Genomic DNA, 19186 nt, shown 5'->3' on the forward strand with positions numbered 1-19186 from the left:
GGAGACCTTGCGTGCGCAACATGTCCGCGTTCCTACACCTGAAGGATGGTACGGCGTAGAGACAGGACAAAGCTGCCCCTATTCCTCATTGTACCAGCACTCCCCTCTATGTCTAATGACACCATATACCTCTTCATGCCGGTACGTCTATACCACATGCATCCTTATCCGTGTCCTATATATTGTTACACATACAATCACATAGTTATAGGTCCCGCACCCCCCCCCCCCCCCCCCGCTCCACCCGAAGCATCTACATACTCCCTGCCTTATCCGCGGTCGTCCCCTCCCCTCACCCGCTACATTCTATACATTGTGCCCTGCAGGCACTGTTCACGCAGTCGCAAGAGCCTACACCTCCTTCACCATCGGATGCCCGTTCGTCGTGAAATATTTAACCACTAACAAACCTAGGAAGGCAGGTAATACTCCAGATAATACAAATATTAAACCCCAGCAAGGCGTACAGGGGTTAAGGGGGCGTAGCCCCTTGCGACGGTGTGAAGAGCGCCCGTAGGGCGCGATGAAGCGCCTAGTATGTATTAATTCCGTATACAGAGCTAGAGAGAGAGAGAGAGAGAGAGAGAGAGATGGGGGTTACTATATTATATGTAAACAGAGCTAGATAGATGATATGGAGAGAGAGAGAGAGAGAGACATGGGGGTTACTATATTATATGTAAACAGAGCTAGATAGATGATATGGAGAGAGAGAGAGAGAGAGACATGGGGGTTACTATATTATATGTAAACAGAGCTAGATAGATGATATGGAGAGAGAGAGAGAGAGAGAGAGAGAGAGATGGGGGTTACTATATTATATGTAAACAGAGCTAGATAGATGATATGGAGAGAGAGAGAGAGATGGGGGTTACTATATTATATGTAAACAGAGCTAGATAGATGATATGGAGAGAGAGAGAGCGCAGCATGCAGCGCGGAAAGTTGGTAAGAAGCGAAGGAGTGTCCCCGCTGCATTCCTGTCTGGGGGCAGCCTGAGCCTCCCCTCTCGGTTGAGGCTAGATCCAACCTCCTCTCTCCTCCTTACACGGCAGCGGCAGCAGCAGTTGCAGCAGCTGGGAGTCGCTGTGACTGTACACACCCCTCTTCCAGCCCACAGACAGGGGAGCGCCGCACGCAGCACGCCCAGCGACAACTCCCCGCACACACACAGCCCAGCAAGTCACCACCCGCCTGTGCCAGCATGTCGGACCCGGGGACCGAGCACCAGGGCGCCAGCTGCATGAGCCTGGTCTTAGCCTATGTGCGCACCAGGAAGGGGATCATCCTGGCAGCAGAGATAGTAAGTGGCAGTGCCCACACAGCACCCCTCTCCCCCTGCCTGGCACTCTCCCTTCCCTCTCTACCTGCCATTTTATTTCCCAAATTCTAGCCTCTTCTTTCTCCTCCACAAACCCACTGTGTGTATGTATTTGTGTGTGTGTGTATTGTGTGTGTGTGTGTGTTCTTCTCTCCCTCCTTATTCATACCACACCTCCACCATTTGCCTCTTTATGACCAGTTGCCTTATTGCATCCCCAGGACTGGATAGTGAAGCAGGCGTGCAGATTTGAATGAATGCAGGGTGAATGATGGCAGAACTGCTGGCAGTAGCTCCAGAAGCTATGTACATAGGGTGGCCAGTGTACAGTAGCCTGCTACCCGCCTGTGGGACATCTGTTGCAGCCACTGTGCAGGGCCGGAGTAGCAGGGCTAGGCTTGCAGCTTGCTCTCTTGTATAATCCTGTCATTAATTAAACCCAATCTCAGTTTCAAAAAATAGAACTTCAACAGTAAAAGAACTAAGTAGATCAAAAGTACCTACATTGTGTAACATTGTGGATTCTAGACTGGGACAACACATACGGTAATCCAGGTGCAAGCGTCTTTGCATAAGGAGATGTTCTGCAGCAGCTGCAGCTCCAACTGTACAGTACAACGGAGTGTGGCGCTATATAAGTGCATGTCAATAAATGCAGTACAGAAGCATCCGGAGATAGGTGTTAGAGAATTGTGAGTAGCATACAGGTAAAATTAGCTGGTGCAAATCTGCAGCCCTGTCCCCCCATGTGTTATTTCAGCCCTAAGTCCATATCCTATGCTGCCTGACTTCCTATTTACAAGGAAAAGGTGACTAGCTGAAGCATCACAGCCCTTGTTATTCCTGCATGGATTGCCAGCACACACACAGCCCGCTCACATATATAGTGCACACTGCTCCATCTCAGGAGGGAATGAGTAATACATATACATGGCATTGCCATCCGGACACACCCAGGCTTCATGTACAGTCAGTGACTGTGTAACCTGACAAGAAGAAAGTAGACAGCTATAAATGAGCACTGACTACAGCGCCTGATGGGGACTGCACTGTCGCTCAGCCTCCTGTGGCCCATCACCATCTGATTCACATTAGCTACGGTCTCATTTATACACTGTGTCTTTACTGTGCAGAGAAAAATTGGGCACATTTCTAGAAGACACATTGAATTTGCAACATTAACTTCTTCCAAAAGAAGTGATGTCACAAAACTTATAATAGACCAATGGGAATAAATTAAACAGGGTGCGAGAAGCTGGTGGCGGGACTTCATGTGAGAACGCCTGTATTTTTAAAGCGGCAATCGTTTACAAGGCAAAACCAGGTTGGGGTTGCCTTGTATATGATTGCCGCTTTAAAAATACGGGCGTTCTCGCACAATAGGGGGTTATTCGGGTTTGTTATACTCCTTTCACACCGCAAAAATAACCCGGTATCGACCCGGTATATTCACGGGTCGGTGTGCAGTGTGAAAGGGGCCATGGTGTTATTCCCGAGTTAAATACCGGGTCAGGTGCAGTGTGAATGGGTTGCCTGGTTGATGCGACCCGGGACCCGCTCACTGCATAGGGAGAGGTGGCGCGGAGATGATGTCATCTCCCAGCGTCGCCTCTGCACCTGCCCCCGATGCCAGCTCCGCCCCTGCCTGCGATATCAACCCGAGGGCAGTGTGGAAGTTATCAAACCAATAAAGCACAGTAATGGACAAAACCATGCTGCACTGCAGGTGGGGCAGATGTAACGTGCAGAGAGATTTAGATTTGGGTTGGTTATATTGTTTTTGTGCAGGGTAAATACTGCAGGTATGGGTCATTGGGTCGACACAACTTAGGTCAACAGTCATTAGGTCGACCACTGAAGGCCGACATGGGCATTAGGTCGACATGTACTAGGTCGAGAGGCGAAAAGTCGACCTTCAATGGTTGACCTAATGACTGTCGACCTAAGTTGTGTCGACCTAACGACCGTATCCCAAATACTGGCTGCTTTATTTTTATACTGCAATTTAGATTTAATTTTGAACACACCCCACCCAAATCTAATCTCTCTCTATATATTACATCTGCCCCACCTGCAGTGAAGCATGGCTTTGCCATACGTGTGCTTCTTTGGTTTGCTAACAAACCTGAATAAGGCCCAAAGTTCCCCACCTCCAGATTCTCGCACCCTATACATTTACCCCCCCCCCCCATGGCCCTCTATGAAGTGATTCCCCAAAACGCCTATTCACCGACCGGATCTGCCAATTGCCGGGTGTTGCTGACCAGGGATCCGTCGGAAAAATTAATCATGTTGAAAATAAACGATTTGTCTAGCCTGACCGTTTCCAGACGGGATTGGGAAATTGGGTTTTAAAAAAATGTTTAGTATTCCTGTTTTCCTGAGCTGGCTGTTGGGGGATCGGGGCATTGCCCCAATATATCGCAGATATAAGGGGGTAATTAGGGACTGATTCAGTGTTGCATACAAGGTGGCCTCAATCGCACCTACATTAAATGCACTTGGAAAAATGCAGATACCAGTGTCAGAATTGCACACATTTATTCTAGCCATATGCTGGGTTTCATAGCCACTATCATTATCAGTGGACAATTGCATCAGCTCTACCCTTGGTGCAGAGCAATACACAAAACTCTGCAATTCGCTCTCAGCACACTGGGGGTCATTTCGAGTTGATCGCTCGCTAGCAACTTTTTGCAGCGCTGTGATTAGGTTAATTCTCGGCAAAACTGCGCATGCATATGCACCGCATTGCGCAGGCGCGTTGTACGGGTACAAAGCGGATCGTTGCTGACTGATGGATTTAACGAAAAATCCATTCGCACAGCCGATCGCAAGGTGATTGTCAGGAAGAAGGCGTTTGTGGTGTCAACTGACCGTTTTCTGGGAGTGTTTGCAAAAACGCAGGCATGTCCAGTTGTTTGCAGGGCGGGTGTCTGACGTCAATTCCGCGACCAAAAAGACTGAAGTGATCGCAGCGGCTGAGTAAGTCCAGAGCTACCCACTGCAAAAAACTTTTTTGTGCCGTCGGCTGCAAAAGCGTTCGCACACTTGCAAAGTTAAAATACGCTCCCCCATAGGCGGCGACTATCTGATCGCAGGGCTGCAAAAAGTTTTTAGCGAGCGATCAACTCGGATGACCCCCACTGTTCTAAAGTTTGCTACCACTCAATTACACTGACACCCCTTCGGATGCAAGAGGAGTTGCAACTGAGTTGCGTTCAATTCTCAAGACACGTGCGCTTGGCTACAGAGCTTGAGCAGTGCGAAAACACAAGATCCATCCACAAAACGGACTTGCATTGAACTCTGCAACGGCCCCTTATACTCTATGAGACCTTGAAGCAACTGGTATCCCGATGGTATATAGACAGTAAATAGACAGTAGTTTGACACCAGGTGATCGCCAGTCAGTAGGTCAACAGGATTTAAAGGTCAACAAGGTCAAATGTCAACAGTTAAATGGTCAACATGGGCTTAGGTGGCAGGCTGAAATGATCAATGTGCAAACGGTCGACACATGGTTTTTCATGATTTTCCGTCATTTTTCATGTTAGACACTTGAGGTTAGGCTGCAGAAGGGGAACGGTTAGGGTTAAGGGCCCTACACACTGGCAGATAACACTGCACTATAGGAACGTTCTCGTTCGTTAAGAAACGAGAACTCGTTCATATCGTGCAGTGTGTAGACACCAGCGATGAATGATGCGCAGCCCCGCGCTCATTCAGTGTTGTTGCCCCGTCGCTTATGCATGCAGGCCAATATGGACGAGATTGTCCATATTAGCATGCATTGCTATGGTGCCGGGTGACGGGGGGAGTGAAGAAACTTCACTCCCCCCGTCACCTCCCCCTGCCGCCGGGTCGCCCGTCTGCCGTATCGTTGGTCGGGCAGCTCGGCGGCGGGTCACCCAGTCTGTAGGGCCCATTAGTATGAAACCTGTGTGTAGTTGTATTTGCTGGTTTGGATAGATGGATTGTTGCAAAAGAAAAAATACAAAATATTTCTTTGTAGTGTTTAGAATGAAATACACATTTCTCTGACGTCCTAGTGGATGCTGGGGACTCCGTCAGGACCATGGGGAATAGCGGCTCCGCAGGAGACAGGGCACAAAAGTAAAAGCTTTAGGATCAGGTGGTGTGCACTGGCTCCTCCCCCTATGACCCTCCTCCAAGCCTCAGTTAGATTTTTGTGCCCGGCCGAGAAGGGTGCAATCTAGGTGGCTCTCCTAAAGAGCTGCTTAGAGTAAAAGTTTTGTTAGGTTTTTTATTTTCAGTGAGTCCTGCTGGCAACAGGCTCACTGCATCGAGGGACTTAGGGGAGAAGAAGTGAACTCACCTGCGTGCAGGATGGATTGGCTTCTTAGGCTACTGGACACCATTAGCTCCAGAGGGAGTCGGAACACAGGTCTCACCCTGGGGTTCGTCCCGGAGCCGCGCCGCCGACCCCCTTGCAGATGCCGAAAAGTGAAGAGGTCCAGAAACCGGCGGCAGAAGACTTTTCAGTCTTCATAAGGTAGCGCACAGCACTGCAGCTGTGCGCCATTGTTGTCAGCACACTTCATAGCAGCGGTCACTGAGGGTGCAGGGCGCTGGGGGGGGCGCCCTGGGCAGCAATGATAGTACCTTATTCTGGCTAAAAATACATCACATATAGCCCCTGGGGGCTATATGGATGTATTTAACCCCTGCCAGGTCTCAGAAAAACGGGAGAAGAAGCCCGCCGAAAAGGGGGCGGGGCCTATTCTCCTCAGCACACAGCGCCATTTTCCCTCACAGAAATGCTGGTGGGAAGGCTCCCAGGCTCTCCACTGCACTACAGAAACAGGGTTAAAACAGAGAGGGGGGGCACTTATTTGGCGATATGACTATATATATTAAAATGCTATAAGGGAAAAACACTTATATAAAGGTTGTCCCTGTATAATTATAGCGTTTTTGGTGTGTGCTGGCAAACTCTCCCTCTGTCTCCCCAAAGGGCTAGTGGGGTCCTGTCCTCTATCAGAGCATTCCCTGTGTGTGTGCTGTGTGTCGGTACGTGTGTGTCGACATGTATGAGGACGATGTTGGTGAGGAGGCGGAGCAATTGCCTGTAATGGTGATGTCACTCTCTAGGGAGTCGACACCGGAATGGATGGCTTATTTAAGGAATTACGTGATAATGTCAACACGCTGCAAGGTCGGTTGACGACATGAGACGGCCGGCAAACCAATTAGTACCTGTCCAGGCGTCTCAAACACCGTCAGGGGCGTTAAAACGTCCTTTTACCTCAGTCGGTCGACACAGACACGGACACTGACTCCAGTGTCGACGGTGAAGAAACAAACGTATTTTCCTTTAGGGCCACACGTTACTTGTTAAGGGCAATGAAGGAGGTGTTACATATTTCTGATACTACAAGTACCACAAAAAAGGGTATTATGTGGAGTGTGAAAAAACTACCTGTAGTTTTTCCTGAATCAGATAAATTAAATGAAGTGTGTGATGATGCGTGGGTTTCCCCCGATAGAAAATTATTGGCGGTATACCCTTTCCCGCCAGAAGTTAGGGCGCGTTGGGAAACACCCCTTAGGGTGGATAAGGCGCTCACACGCTTATCAAAACAAGTGGCGGTACCGTCTCCAGATAGGAGGCTGGAAAATATCCTAAAAAGTATATACACACATACTGGTGTTATACTGCGACCAGCGATCGCCTCAGCCTGGATGTGCAGCGCTGGGGTGGCTTGGTCGGATTCCCTGACTGAAAATATTGATACCCTTGACAGGGACAGTATTTTATTGACTATAGAGCATTTAAAGGATGCATTTCTATATATGCGAGATGCACAGAGGGATATTTGCACTCTGGCATCAAGAGTAAGTGCGATGTCCATATCTGCCAGAAGTTGTTTATGGACACGACAGTGGTCAGGTGATGCAGATTCCAAACGGCACATGGAAGTATTGCCGTATAAAGGAGAAAAAGACAACGTCTTTTCAGCCTCAGTCCTTTCGTCCCCATAAGGGCAAGCGGGCAAAAGGCCAGTCATATCTGCCATGGGATAGAGGAAAGGGAAGAAGACTGCAGCAGGCAGCCCATTCCAAGAAACAGAAGCCCTCCACCGCTTCTGCCAAGTCCTCAGCATGACGCTGGTGCCGTACAAGCGGACTCAGGTGCGGTGGGGGGGGGTCGTCTCAAGAGTTTCAGCACGCAGTGGGCTCACTCGCAAGTGGACCCCTGGATCCTACAAGTAGTATCCCAGGGGTACAGATTGGAAATTCGAGACGTCTCCCCCTCGCAGGTTCCTGAAGTCTGCTTTACCAACGTCTCCCTCCGACAGGGAGGCAGTAGTGGAAACAATTCACAAGCTGTATTCCCAGCAGGTGATAATCAAAGTACCCCTCCTACAACAAGGAAAGGGGTATTATTCCACACTATATTGTGGTACTGAAGCCAGACGGCTCGGTGAGACCTATTCTAAATCTGAAATAGTTGAACACTTACATACAAAGGTTCAAATCAAGATGGAGTCACTCAGAGCAGTGATAGCGAACCAGGAAGAAGGGGACTATATGGTGTCCCGGGACATCAGGGATGCTTACCTCCATGTCCCAATTTGCCCTTCTCACCAAGGGTACCTCAGGTTCGTGGTACAGAACTGTCACTATCAGTTTCAGACGCTGCCGGTTGGATTGTCCACGGCACCCCGGGTCCTTACCAAGGTAATGGCCGAAATGATGATTCTTCTTCAAAGAAAATGGACGATCTCCTGATAGGGGCAAGGTCCAGAGAACAGTTGGAGGTCGGAGTAGCACTATCTCAAGTAGTTCTACGACAGCACGGGTGGATTCTAAATATTCCAAAACCGCAGCTGTTTCCGACGACACGTCTGCTGTTCCTAGGGATGATTCTGGACACAGTCCAGAAAAAAGGTGTTTCTCCCGGAGAAGAAAGCCAGGGAGTTATCCGAGCTAGTCAGGAACCTCCTAAAACCAGGAAAAGTGTCAGTGCATCATTGCACAAGGGTCCTGGGAAAAATGGTGGCTTCTTACGAAGCGATTCCATTCGGTAGATTTCACGCAAGAACTTTTCAGTGGGATCTGCTGGAAAAATGGTCCGGATCGCATCTTCAGATGCATCAGCGGATAACCCTGTCTCCAAGGACAAGGGTGTTTCTTCTGCGGTGGCTGCAGAGTGCTCATCTACTAAAGGGCCGCAGACTCGGCATTCAGGACTGGGTCCTGGTGACCACGGATGCCAGCCTGAGAGGCTGGGGAGCAGTCACACAAGGAAAAAAATTTCCAGGGAGTGTGATCAAGTCTGGAGACTTCTCTCCACATAAATATACTGGAGCTAAGGGCAATTTACAATGTTCTAAGCTTAGCAAGACCTCTGCTTCAAGGTCAGCCGGTATTGATCCAGTGGGACAACATCACGGCAGTCGCCCACGTAAACAGACAGGGCGGCACAAGAAGCAGGAGGGCAATGGCAGAAACTGCAAGGATTCTTCGCTGGGCGAAAAATCATGTGATAGCACTGTCAGCAGTGTTCATTCCGGGAGTGGACAACTGGGAAGCAGACTTCCTCAGCAGGCACGACCTCCACCCGGGAGAGTGGGGACTTCATCGGGAAGTATTCCACATGATTGTGAACCGTTGGGAAAGACCAAAGGTGGACATGATGGCGTCCCGCCTGAACAAAAAACTGGACAGGTATTGCGCCAGGTCAAGAGACCCTCAAGCAATATCTGTGGACGTTCTGGTAACACTGTGGGTGTACCAGTCGGTGTATGTGTTCCCTCCTCTGCTTCTCATAACCAAGGTACTGAGAATTATAAGACGTAGAGGAGTAAGAACTATACTCGTGGCTCCGGATTGGCCAAGAAGGACGTGGCACCCGGAACTTCAAGAAATGCTCACAGAGGACTCATGGCCTCTGCCGCTAAGAAGGGACTTACTTCAGCAAGTACCAGGTCTGTTCCAAGACTTACCGCGGCTGCGTTTGACGGCATGGCGGTGGAACGCCAGATCCTAAGAGAAAAAGGCATTCCGGAAGAGGTCATTCCTACCCTGGTCAAAGCCAGGAAGGAGGTGACCGCAAAACATTATCACCACATGTGGCGAAAATATGTTGCGTGGTGTGAGGCCAGGAAGGCCCCACGAAGAAATTTCAACTCGGTCGATTCCTGCATTTCCTGCAAACAGGAGTGTCTATGGGCCTCAAATTGGGGTCCATTAAGGTTCAAATTTCGGCCCTGTAAATTTTCTTCCAGAAAGAATTGGCTTCAGTTCCTGAAGTCCAGAAGTTTGTCAAGGGAGTATTGCATATACAACCCCCTTTTTGTGCCTCCAGTGGCACTGTGGGATCTCAACGTAGTTCTGGGATTCCTCAAATCACATTTTAAACCGCTCAAATCTGTGGATTTGAAATATCTCACATGGAAAGTGACCATGCTGTTGGCCCTGGCCTCGGCCAGGCGAGTGTCAGAATTGGCGGCTTTGTCTCACAAAATCCATATCTGATTGTCCATTCGGACAGGGCAGAACTGCGGACTCGTCCCCAGTTTCTTCCTAAGGTGGTGTCAGCGTTTCACCTGAACCAGCTTATTGTGGTACCTGCGGCTACTAGGGACTTGGAGGACTCCAAGTTGCTAGATGTTGTCAGGGCCCTGAAAATATAGGTTTCCAGGACGGCTGGAGTCAGGAAAACTGACTCGCTGTTATCCTGTATGCACCCAACAAACTGGGTGCTCTTGCTTCTAAGCAGACGATTGCTCGTTGGATTTGTAGCACATTTCAACTTGCACATTCTGTGGCAGGCCTGCCACAGCCTAAATCTGTCAAGGCCCATTCCACAAGGAAGGTGGGCTCATCCTGGGCGGCTGCCCGAGGGGTCTCGGCATTACAACTCTGCCGAGCAGCTACGTGGTCGGGGGAGAACACGTTTGTAAAATTCTACAAATTTGATACCCTGGCTAAAGAGGACCTGGAGTTCTCTCATTCGGTGCTGCAGAGTCATCCGCACTCTCCCGCCCGTTTGGGAGCTTTGGTATAATCCCCATGGTCCTGACGGAGTCCCCAGCATCCACTAGGACGTCAGAGAAAATAAGATTTTACTTACCGATAAATCTATTTCTCGTAGTCCGTAGTGGATGCTGGGCGCCCATCCCAAGTGCGGATTGTCTGCAATACTTGTACATAGTTATTGTTACAAAAATCGGGTTATTATTGTTGTGAGCCATCTTTTCAGAGGCTCCGCTGTTATCATGCTGTTAACTGGGTTCAGATCACAGGTTGTACAGTGTGATTGGTGTGGCTGGTAGGAGTCTTACCCGGGATTCAAAATCCTTCCTTATTGTGTACGCTCGTCCGGGCACAGTATCCTAACTGAGGCTTGGAGGAGGGTCATAGGGGGAGGAGCCAGTGCACACCACCTGATCCTAAAGCTTTTACTTTTGTGCCCTGTCTCCTGCGGAGCCGCTATTCCCCATGGTCCTGACGGAGTCCCCAGCATCCACTACGGACTACGAGAAATAGATTTATCGGTAAGTAAAATCTTATTTTTTGCTTTTAGTTCAATTTCTTGCTCGTAAAATAAAAAAGATAAAAATAAAAATCCCAAAACACGCAAACTAATTGTATGACAAGTCAAAAAGTCTTCTGAAAAAAACAAACTGAGGTATAAACTGTGTGCATAGAGGCCTTAATGATATTGATGTTGGAATGTGGCCAGCCCAAAAACGCTCCAGGGTCTAAAAAAACAAAACAAAACAAAACCGTATACAGTAAATGGGATTGCTGCACTAAAGGACTACTAATACGCAATAATAAAAATGTCATATATGACCCATGAAGGTAAAATACCGCTGGTCCTGCTTCATTCATCCCGTGAATGGGCCACAACACCATTTGCGGGTTCGTGTGGACCCATGCGATTCTATGGGCCGCGGGTGCGTGCTCAGTGCATGCCCACATCTGCGTTCATGCTAGTTGCAGCAAATGATTTGTGTTTGCCACGGATAGCGGCAAAGTAAGACTAGGGCTTATCTGTACATTGGGGGTCATTCCGAGTTGAGCGCTCGCTAGCAGTTTTTAGCAGCCGTGCAAATGCATAGTCGCCGCCCACTGGGAGTGTATTTTCGCTTTGCAGGAGTGCGAACGCCTGTGCAGCAGAGCGCCTGCAAACACATTTTGTGCAAAACAAGACCAGCCCTGTAGTTACTTATCCTGTGCGATGATTGACGAGTGACACGGTAATGACGTCAGATACCCGCCCAGCAAACACCAGGCCACGCCTGCGTTTTTCCAAACACTCCCAGAAAACGGTCAGTTGACACCCATGAACGCCCTCTTCCTGTCAATCTGTTTGCGTTTGGCTGTGCGTTTGGAATCGTCGCTAAAACCAGTGCAAAACCACAATGGACTTCGTACCCGTACGACACGCGTGCACATTGCGGTGCATACGCAGATTAGCCGTTTTTTCATTGATCGCTACGCAGCGAACAACGGCAGCTAGCAATCAACTCGGAATGACCCCCATTGTTCAGCATAAAACGAACTGTTTGTAAAAGCTTATGATCTCTATTTTCAGAAGATAAGTATCGGGTGTCACAATACGTTTTAGCCCCCATACCCAGCAATATTGGGCTGTGAACAACAGAATGTGTGTGCTCCGTAAAGTACTACCTCTCCACTTCATTACAGGCAGCAGAAGCGCATCCTTCAACATGTTTAGGATACTGTCCTAATAATGCGATTTGATCAGGATCTTGGCGGTCAGGATCCGAACAGTCAGCATGCTGACAGCGACATCCTGATGGTCAGAATCCCAACGGTACATGTTGAGGTTAGGGTTAGGCTGCAGGAGGGGATAGTTAGGGTTAGGTTGTGGGAGGTGTGGGTTAGGGGTAGGGTTAAAATACTCACCGGGATCCATCTGGATTCTTAACTTCGGGATGCCGCTGTCTGGATTGTGACTGTCGAGATCCTGACCAAAGTATTTCTACAAGGAATGCTGACAAGGAGTCATTCACACTGTGGGCAGGATACATGACGTAATGCAATGGTTCCCGCCACTCTTCGCATGCATATTGGTGTTTACTAACGCCATATGTTGAGGACTCGGGAGTCCTTCTGTGCATGCATCGTATGGTGTAATTTGAATTACTAGTTGGACAGACCGTTTTTGGCAGCCATGTGGGAACAAATGACTAATTATCTATGCTCCCACACACTGCCAGATTATCATTCCAACCAGCCAACTACTTGGTGGTTGGAATGATTATGTTTTGATGTATGGTCAGCCTTAGGTTACGGGAGGTTAGGGCTAGGCTGTGGGGGGGGGAAATTATGGTTAGGTTGCGGGAGGTTAGGGCTAGGCTGTGGGAGGGGGAAATTATGGTTAGGTTGCGGGAGGTTAGGGCTAGGCTGTGGGAGGGGGAGATTAGGGTTAGGTTGCGGGAGGTTAGGGCTAGGCTGTGGGAGGGGGAGATTAGGGTTAGGTTGCGGGAGGTTAGGGCTAGGCTGTGGGAGGGGGAGGTTAGGGTTAGGCGCGGGAGGTTAGGGTTAGGCTGCAGAATGGAGATTTTAGGGTTAGGCTGCGGGATGGGGAGATTAGGGTTTGGCTGCGAGAGGTTAGAGTTGGGCTGTGGGAGGGGGAGATTGGGGTTAGGCTGCGGGAGGTTAGGGTTAGGCTGCAGAACGGAGATTTTAGGGTTAGGTTCCGGGAGGTTAGGGCTAGGCTGTGGGAGGGGGAGATTAGGGTTAGGCTGCAGGAGGTTAGGGTTAGGCTGTGGGAGGGGGAGATCAGGGTTAGGTTGCGGGAGGTTAGTGCTAGGCTGTGGGAGGGAGAGATTAGGGTTAGGCTGCAGAACAGAGATTTTAGGGTTAGGCTGCGGGAGGTTAGGGCTAGGCTGTGGGAGAGGGAGATTAGGGTTAGGCTGCGGGAGGTTAGGGTTAGGCTGCAGAACGGAGATATTAGGGTTAGGCTGCGGGATGGGGAGATTAGGGTTAGGCTGCGAGAGGTTAGAGTTAGGCTGTGGGAGGGGGAGATTGGGGTTAGGCTGCGGGGGGTTAGGCTGCAGAACGGAGATTTTAGGGTTAGGTTGCGGGAGGTTAGGGCTAGGCTGTGGGAGGGGGAGATTGGGGTTAGGCTGCAGGAGGTTAGTGCTAGGCTGTGGGAGGGGGAGATTAGGGTTATGCTGCGGGAGGTTAGGGTTAGGCTGCAGAACAGAGATATTAGGGTTAGGCTGCGGGAGGTTAGGGCTAGGCTGTGGGAGGGGGAAATTATGGTTAGGTTGCGGGAGGTTAGGGCTAGGCTGTGGGAGGGGGAAATTATGGTTAGGTTGCGGGAGGTTAGGGCTAGGCTGTGGGAGGGGGAAATTATGGTTAGGTTGCGGGAGGTTAGGGCTAGGCTGTGGGAGGGGGAGATTAGGGTATGATTGCGGGAGGTTAGGGCTAGGCTGTGGGAGGGGGAGATTAGGGTTAGGTTGCGGGAGGTTAGGGCTAGGCTGTGGGAGGGGGAGATTAGGGTTAGGTTGCGGGAGGTTAGGGCTAGGCTGTGGGAGGGGGAGGTTAGGGTTAGGCGCGGGAGGTTAGGGTTAGGCTGCGGGATGGGGAGATTAGGGTTTGGCTGCGAGAGGTTAGAGTTAGGCTGTGGGAGGGGGAGATTGGGGTTAGGCTGCGGGAGGTTAGGGTTAGGCTGCAGAACGGAGATTTTAGGGTTAGGTTGCGGGAGGTTAGGGCTAGGCTGTGGGAGGGGGAGATTAGGGTTAGGCTGCAGGAGGTTAGGGTTAGGCTGTGGGAGGGGGAGATCAGGGTTAGGTTGCGGGAGGTTAGTGCTAGGCTGTGGGAGGGAGAGATTAGGGTTAGGCTGCAGAACAGAGATTTTAGGGTTAGGCTGCGGGAGGTTAGGGCTAGGCTGTGGGAGAGGGAGATTAGGGTTAGGCTGCGGGAGGTTAGGGTTAGGCTGCAGAACGGAGATATTAGGGTTAGGCTGCAGAACGGAGATTTTAGGGTTAGGTTGCGGGAGGTTAGGGCTAGGCTGTGGGAGGGGGAGATTGGGGTTAGGCTGCAGGAGGTTAGTGCTAGGCTGTGGGAGGGGGAGATCAGGGTTAGGTTGCAGGAGGTTAGTGCTAGGCTGTGGGAGGGAGAGATTAGGGTTAGGCTGCAGAACAGAGATTTTAGAGTTAGGCTGCGGGAGGTTAGGGCTAGGCTGTGGGAGAGGGAGATTAGGGTTAGGCTGCGGGAGGTTAGGGTTAGGCTGCAGAACGGAGATATTAGGGTTAGGCTGCGGGATGGGGAGATTAGGGTTAGGCTGCAAGAGGTTAGAGTTAGGCTGTGGGAGGGGGAGATTGGGGTTAGGCTGCGGGGGGTTAGGCTGCAGAACGGAGATTTTAGGGTTAGGTTGCGGGAGGTTAGGGCTAGGCTGTGGGAGGGGGAGATTGGGGTTAGGCTGCAGGAGGTTAGTGCTAGGCTGTGGGAGGGGGAGATTAGGGTTATGCTGCGGGAGGTTAGGGTTAGGCTGCAGAACAGAGATATTAGGGTTAGGCTGCGGGAGGTTAGGGCTAGGCTGTGGGAGGGGGAGATTAGGGTTAGGTTGCGGGAGGTTAGGGCTAGGCTGTGGGAGGGGGAGATTAGGGTATGATTGCGGGAGGTTAGGGCTAGGCTGTGGGAGGGGGAGATTAGGGTTAGGTTGCAGAAGGTTAGGGCTAGGCTGTGGGAGGGGGAAATTAGGGTTAGGTTGCGGGAGGTTAGGGCTAGGCTGTGGGAGGGGGAGGTTAGGGTTAGGTGCGGGAGGTTAGGGTTAGGCTGCAGAATGGAGATTTTAGGGTTAGGCTGCGGGATGGGGAGATTAGGGTTTGGCTGCGAGAGGTTAGAGTTAGGCTGTGGGAGGGGGAGATTGGGGTTAGGCTGCGGGAGGTTAGGGTTAGGCTGCAGAACGGAGATTTTAGGGTTAGGTTGCGGGAGGTTAGGGCTAGGCTGTGGGAGGGGGAGATTAGGGTTAGGCTGCAGGAGGGGGAGATTAGGGTTAGGCTGCAGGAGGGGGAGATCAGGGTTAGGTTGCGGGAGGTTAGTGCTAGGCTGTGGGAGGGAGAGATTAGGGTTAGGCTGCAGAACAGAGATTTTAGGGCTAGGCTGTGGGAGAGGGAGATTAGGGTTAGGCTGCGGGAGGTTAGGGTTAGGCTGCAGAACGGAGATATTAGGGTTAGGCTGCGGGATGGGGAGATTAGGGTAAGGCTGCGAGAGGTTAGAGTTAGGCTGTGGGAGGGGGAGATTGGGGTTAGGCTGCGGGGGGTTAGGCTGCAGAACGGAGATTTTAGGGTTAGGTTGCGGGAGGTTAGGGCTAGGCTGTGAGAGGGGGAGATTGAGGTTAGGCTGCAGGAGGTTAGGGCTGGGCTGTGGGAGAGGGAGATTGGGGTTAGGCTGCAGGAGGTTAGTGTTAGGCTGTGGGAGGGGGAGATTAGGGTTAGGCTGCGGGAGGTTAGGGTTAGGCTGCAGAACAGAGATATTAGGGTTAGCCTGCGGGAGGTTAGGGCTAGGCTGTGGGAGGGGGAGATTAGGGTTAGGCTGCTGGAGGGAATGTTAGGGTTAGGCAGCGAGAGATTATGGTTAGGTTGCGGGAGGGGAAAATTAGAGTTAGGCTGCGGGAGGGGGAGAGTAGGGTTAGGCAGCGGGAGGGTTAGGCAGTGGGAGGGTTGGATTAGGAAAAGGGTAAGGATTACAGTATTTACCAAAATGTGTATGGATTATGACAGTTGGGATGCCGCTATTGGTATTTTGACCATCGGGATCCCATACCCAACTCAATATAATGACACACAACAAATTAAGGGCCTAATTCAGACCTGATCGCAGTAGCAAAATTTTTCTCTAATGGGCAAAACCATGTGCACTGCAGGTGGGGCAGATGTAACATGTGCAGAGAGAGTTATGCTGCATTCAGATCGCAAATGCTGGATCCTACCCGGTAAGAGAAACGTGTACTTACCGGGTGGGATCCGGCATTTGCGCTCCTTTGCTGGCTTTCCGACCTGGCAATATACCGAGTCGGTTGCCATAGCAGCGGGGGGCGCAGCAGCAGCAGGGGCGGGGGTGGAGGCGGCGCTGGGAGATGAGCTCATCTCCTGCGCCGCCTCTCCCTATGCTGTGAATGGGAGCCGTGTCGCATCGGAACGGCTCCCATTCACACTGCGCCTGACCCGGTAATCAACCCGGTAATAACCCTTCTTTTTTACCGGGTTGAATTACCGGGTCAGGCGAGCCGCTAATTCACCAAAGGAGCTTTCACATCGCACACTGACCCGTTTCGACACGGCAATATGCCGTGTCGATACCGGGTTTTTAGTGCGATCTGAAAGGGGTATTAGATTTGGGTGGGGTGTGTTCAAACTGAAACCTAAATTGCAGTGTAAAAATAAAGCAGCCAGTATTTACCCTGCACAGAAACAAAATAACCCACCCAAACTCTCTCTGCACATGTTACATCTGCCCCACCTGCAGTGCACATGGTTTTGCCAATTAGAGAAAAATGTTGCTACTGCGATCAGGTCTGAATTAGGCCCTAAATTCAACTACAGATGTAGTCTGTGACGCTATAGAAATAATACATGTGTTTGTATTCCAAAAACCTTTTATTATTTGCATATAACAATACAATAAAGGGCTTGGTCAGGGAATAGTTACGATGGGCTCTCCAAGCTGACTGGAGACTGAGAGTTGTAGTCTAGGAGAGCACTAATTTGCCAACCAGCATTACTAGTTAACTACTTGGATGCCGGAACGATTAACAAAACATAATCCTGTGTATCTGTGTTCCCGCAGGCCTTCTGCATCGTCATCCTGATCTGTTACGCCGCCTCAAGATATCCTGGATACCTTGGACTTGCTATAACAGAACTCATATTTTGCCTCATCATTTTTTTCATCTATGCCCTTAAATATGACCAGCAGTTCGCTGTCATTCACTGGGGCTGGACGGTGAGTATTGGCTACGCTGGCAGACTTAGGTTATCGGGTAACACACGACAGCAGGCCTGGCCAACCTGTGGCGTGGCTCTCCAGCTATTGTGAAACTGCACATCCCATCATGCCCTGCACCAGCTTTAGCATACCCTAATAGCAAAACTGTGACAGGGCATGCTGGGACTTGTAGTTTCACAACAGCTGGAGAGCCACAGGTTGGCCAGGCCTGCACTACAGAGTTGCATTCGATAAGTGACTAGAAAGGAACTGAGTGCCTAATTGCGGTTTGTGCGCAAAAGTCTACGCAGCTGCGATTTGTCCGGCTACGGACTTGCAACGAAGGTGAAGTAGCCGCCCAGAAAAGAATAGAGATGCCCACCGGAGCCATCGTAAAGTCCTTAGCAACCGCATGCACATACGCAGCATCCATGCAGGAATGAGGAACATCGACTCCCTGAGTGAGTCTATGGTCATGCAGACTGGCCGCAGCGGTAGCGTCGCTGGCGCCATGTTTCTCTACGTACAGTACGTGATCACAGCTGGATGCAGGAACTCCCCAAAACATGGTTGCAACACACGTGTTTTGTCACCACTCTCCGTTTTCTCCTTCAAAGGTCTTTGACTGTCAAGTACTCCGAGACTAATTCCTCACCCTGAGCGGCATCACAGAGTTACCTTGGCGCAAGTGCAGTGAGACCGCGGTGTTAGCGCAGCCTTCCGATAGTCGCTCAGTTGCATGAACATCAGCTTGGTGTGCAATTGGGGATCAGGCCTTGAGTGCAGACTGCCAGGCTGTATTTGTATTGCTCTCTAGCTGGTAGATTGTGCTTCAGTGTCATGATAACACTATCACATTTACTATATGTACTTTTCCATTTTCACAAAAGAAACAATGGTCTGGAGTGCGGTAACATTTTGGTTGCGGCATGGTTTATTACAGTACTTGCTTCACCTCCCACTCAGAATCAGGCCCAGAGAGCGCTGCATCCTCTACACTAGAGACACAAGAAGCTGTCAGCAGAATCTCTTCTTTTCTCCACAGTAATATTAATAATAAATGCTAACTCTGCACTATATAGCTAATGGGACGTGCAGTGTTATAAACTCACACTGGGGCCCATTTATCAATCGATAATTGTAGCTTTTTCCCTGAAAACACCCTTTTTCGGGGGGTTAGCCGCAAATATTAGGTATCACCTAGATGTACGAAAGGAGGGATGGCAGCGGATATCTCCGATACCTGCTGCGATCCCTCCATTCCCGCCGGCCGCCGCACCCTACATAGGTTTCTTTAGGGGATGCAATGCTGTCAGATTTACTAATATCCAGAATGCAAAGCATTCCCAATATTGGGTTCTGCAGCTCCTGATAGCGGTAGCCCATTGAAGCCTCCATCGGAAATGCCTGCTGTGCACGGCGGTCAGCGGGACTGCGCAACCACAGCAGCCCCAGCTCCACACTTGGCACATCGCAGGGACGGGCTCCTTTCTAATATAGCGCCCAGATCACATTGCTAATGCGATCATTGATAAATATGTCCCACTGCCTGTTCAGTTTGCCTGTAACCATTAGCTAGTTACACATGCCTATACATCTCTTTATTGCCGTCAATCCTCTCAATAATGCTTGCCAGGAACAATTGTATGGCAGAATCTGGGCAGTTTAAGGTGCGTTCCGCTCCTCCCCTCTAGTGGGATTGACTGATCGATGGAATTCTACGTCAATCAATCACGTTATTGAACATGAATGTAAATTGTCCAGATTAATGTTACTCCAATTGGCCAGCAGTACAGTTACTGCTGGCAAATCAGAGTAACATTGATAAAGCTGGATACACACTAGAAGATTATCCAATTTATCTGTTTGGCATGAAAATCTGTAAAATGGACAAAAACAGTCATTCAAACTTTTTAGCCCATT

The 19186-nt window shown here is 50.2% G+C and overlaps 1 protein-coding gene across 1 annotated transcript in view; it reads left to right on the plus strand.

The window, feature by feature from the left end:
* Positions 1-1003: 1003 nt before the first annotated feature.
* The window catches only part of PLP2 (proteolipid protein 2), a 38154-nt gene continuing 19971 nt past the window's right edge, over positions 1004-19186 (plus strand). Inside the window, exons 1-2 of the mRNA XM_063935563.1 lie at positions 1004-1303; positions 17126-17281. Coding sequence (XP_063791633.1) covers positions 1205-1303; positions 17126-17281 — 255 coding nt within the window. The 5' untranslated portion in view covers positions 1004-1204. The remainder of the gene's footprint in view (positions 1304-17125; positions 17282-19186) is intronic.

Source organism: Pseudophryne corroboree, chromosome 8 (assembly GCF_028390025.1).
Source record: "Pseudophryne corroboree isolate aPseCor3 chromosome 8, aPseCor3.hap2, whole genome shotgun sequence".
Lineage (NCBI taxonomy): Eukaryota > Metazoa > Chordata > Amphibia > Anura > Myobatrachidae > Pseudophryne > Pseudophryne corroboree.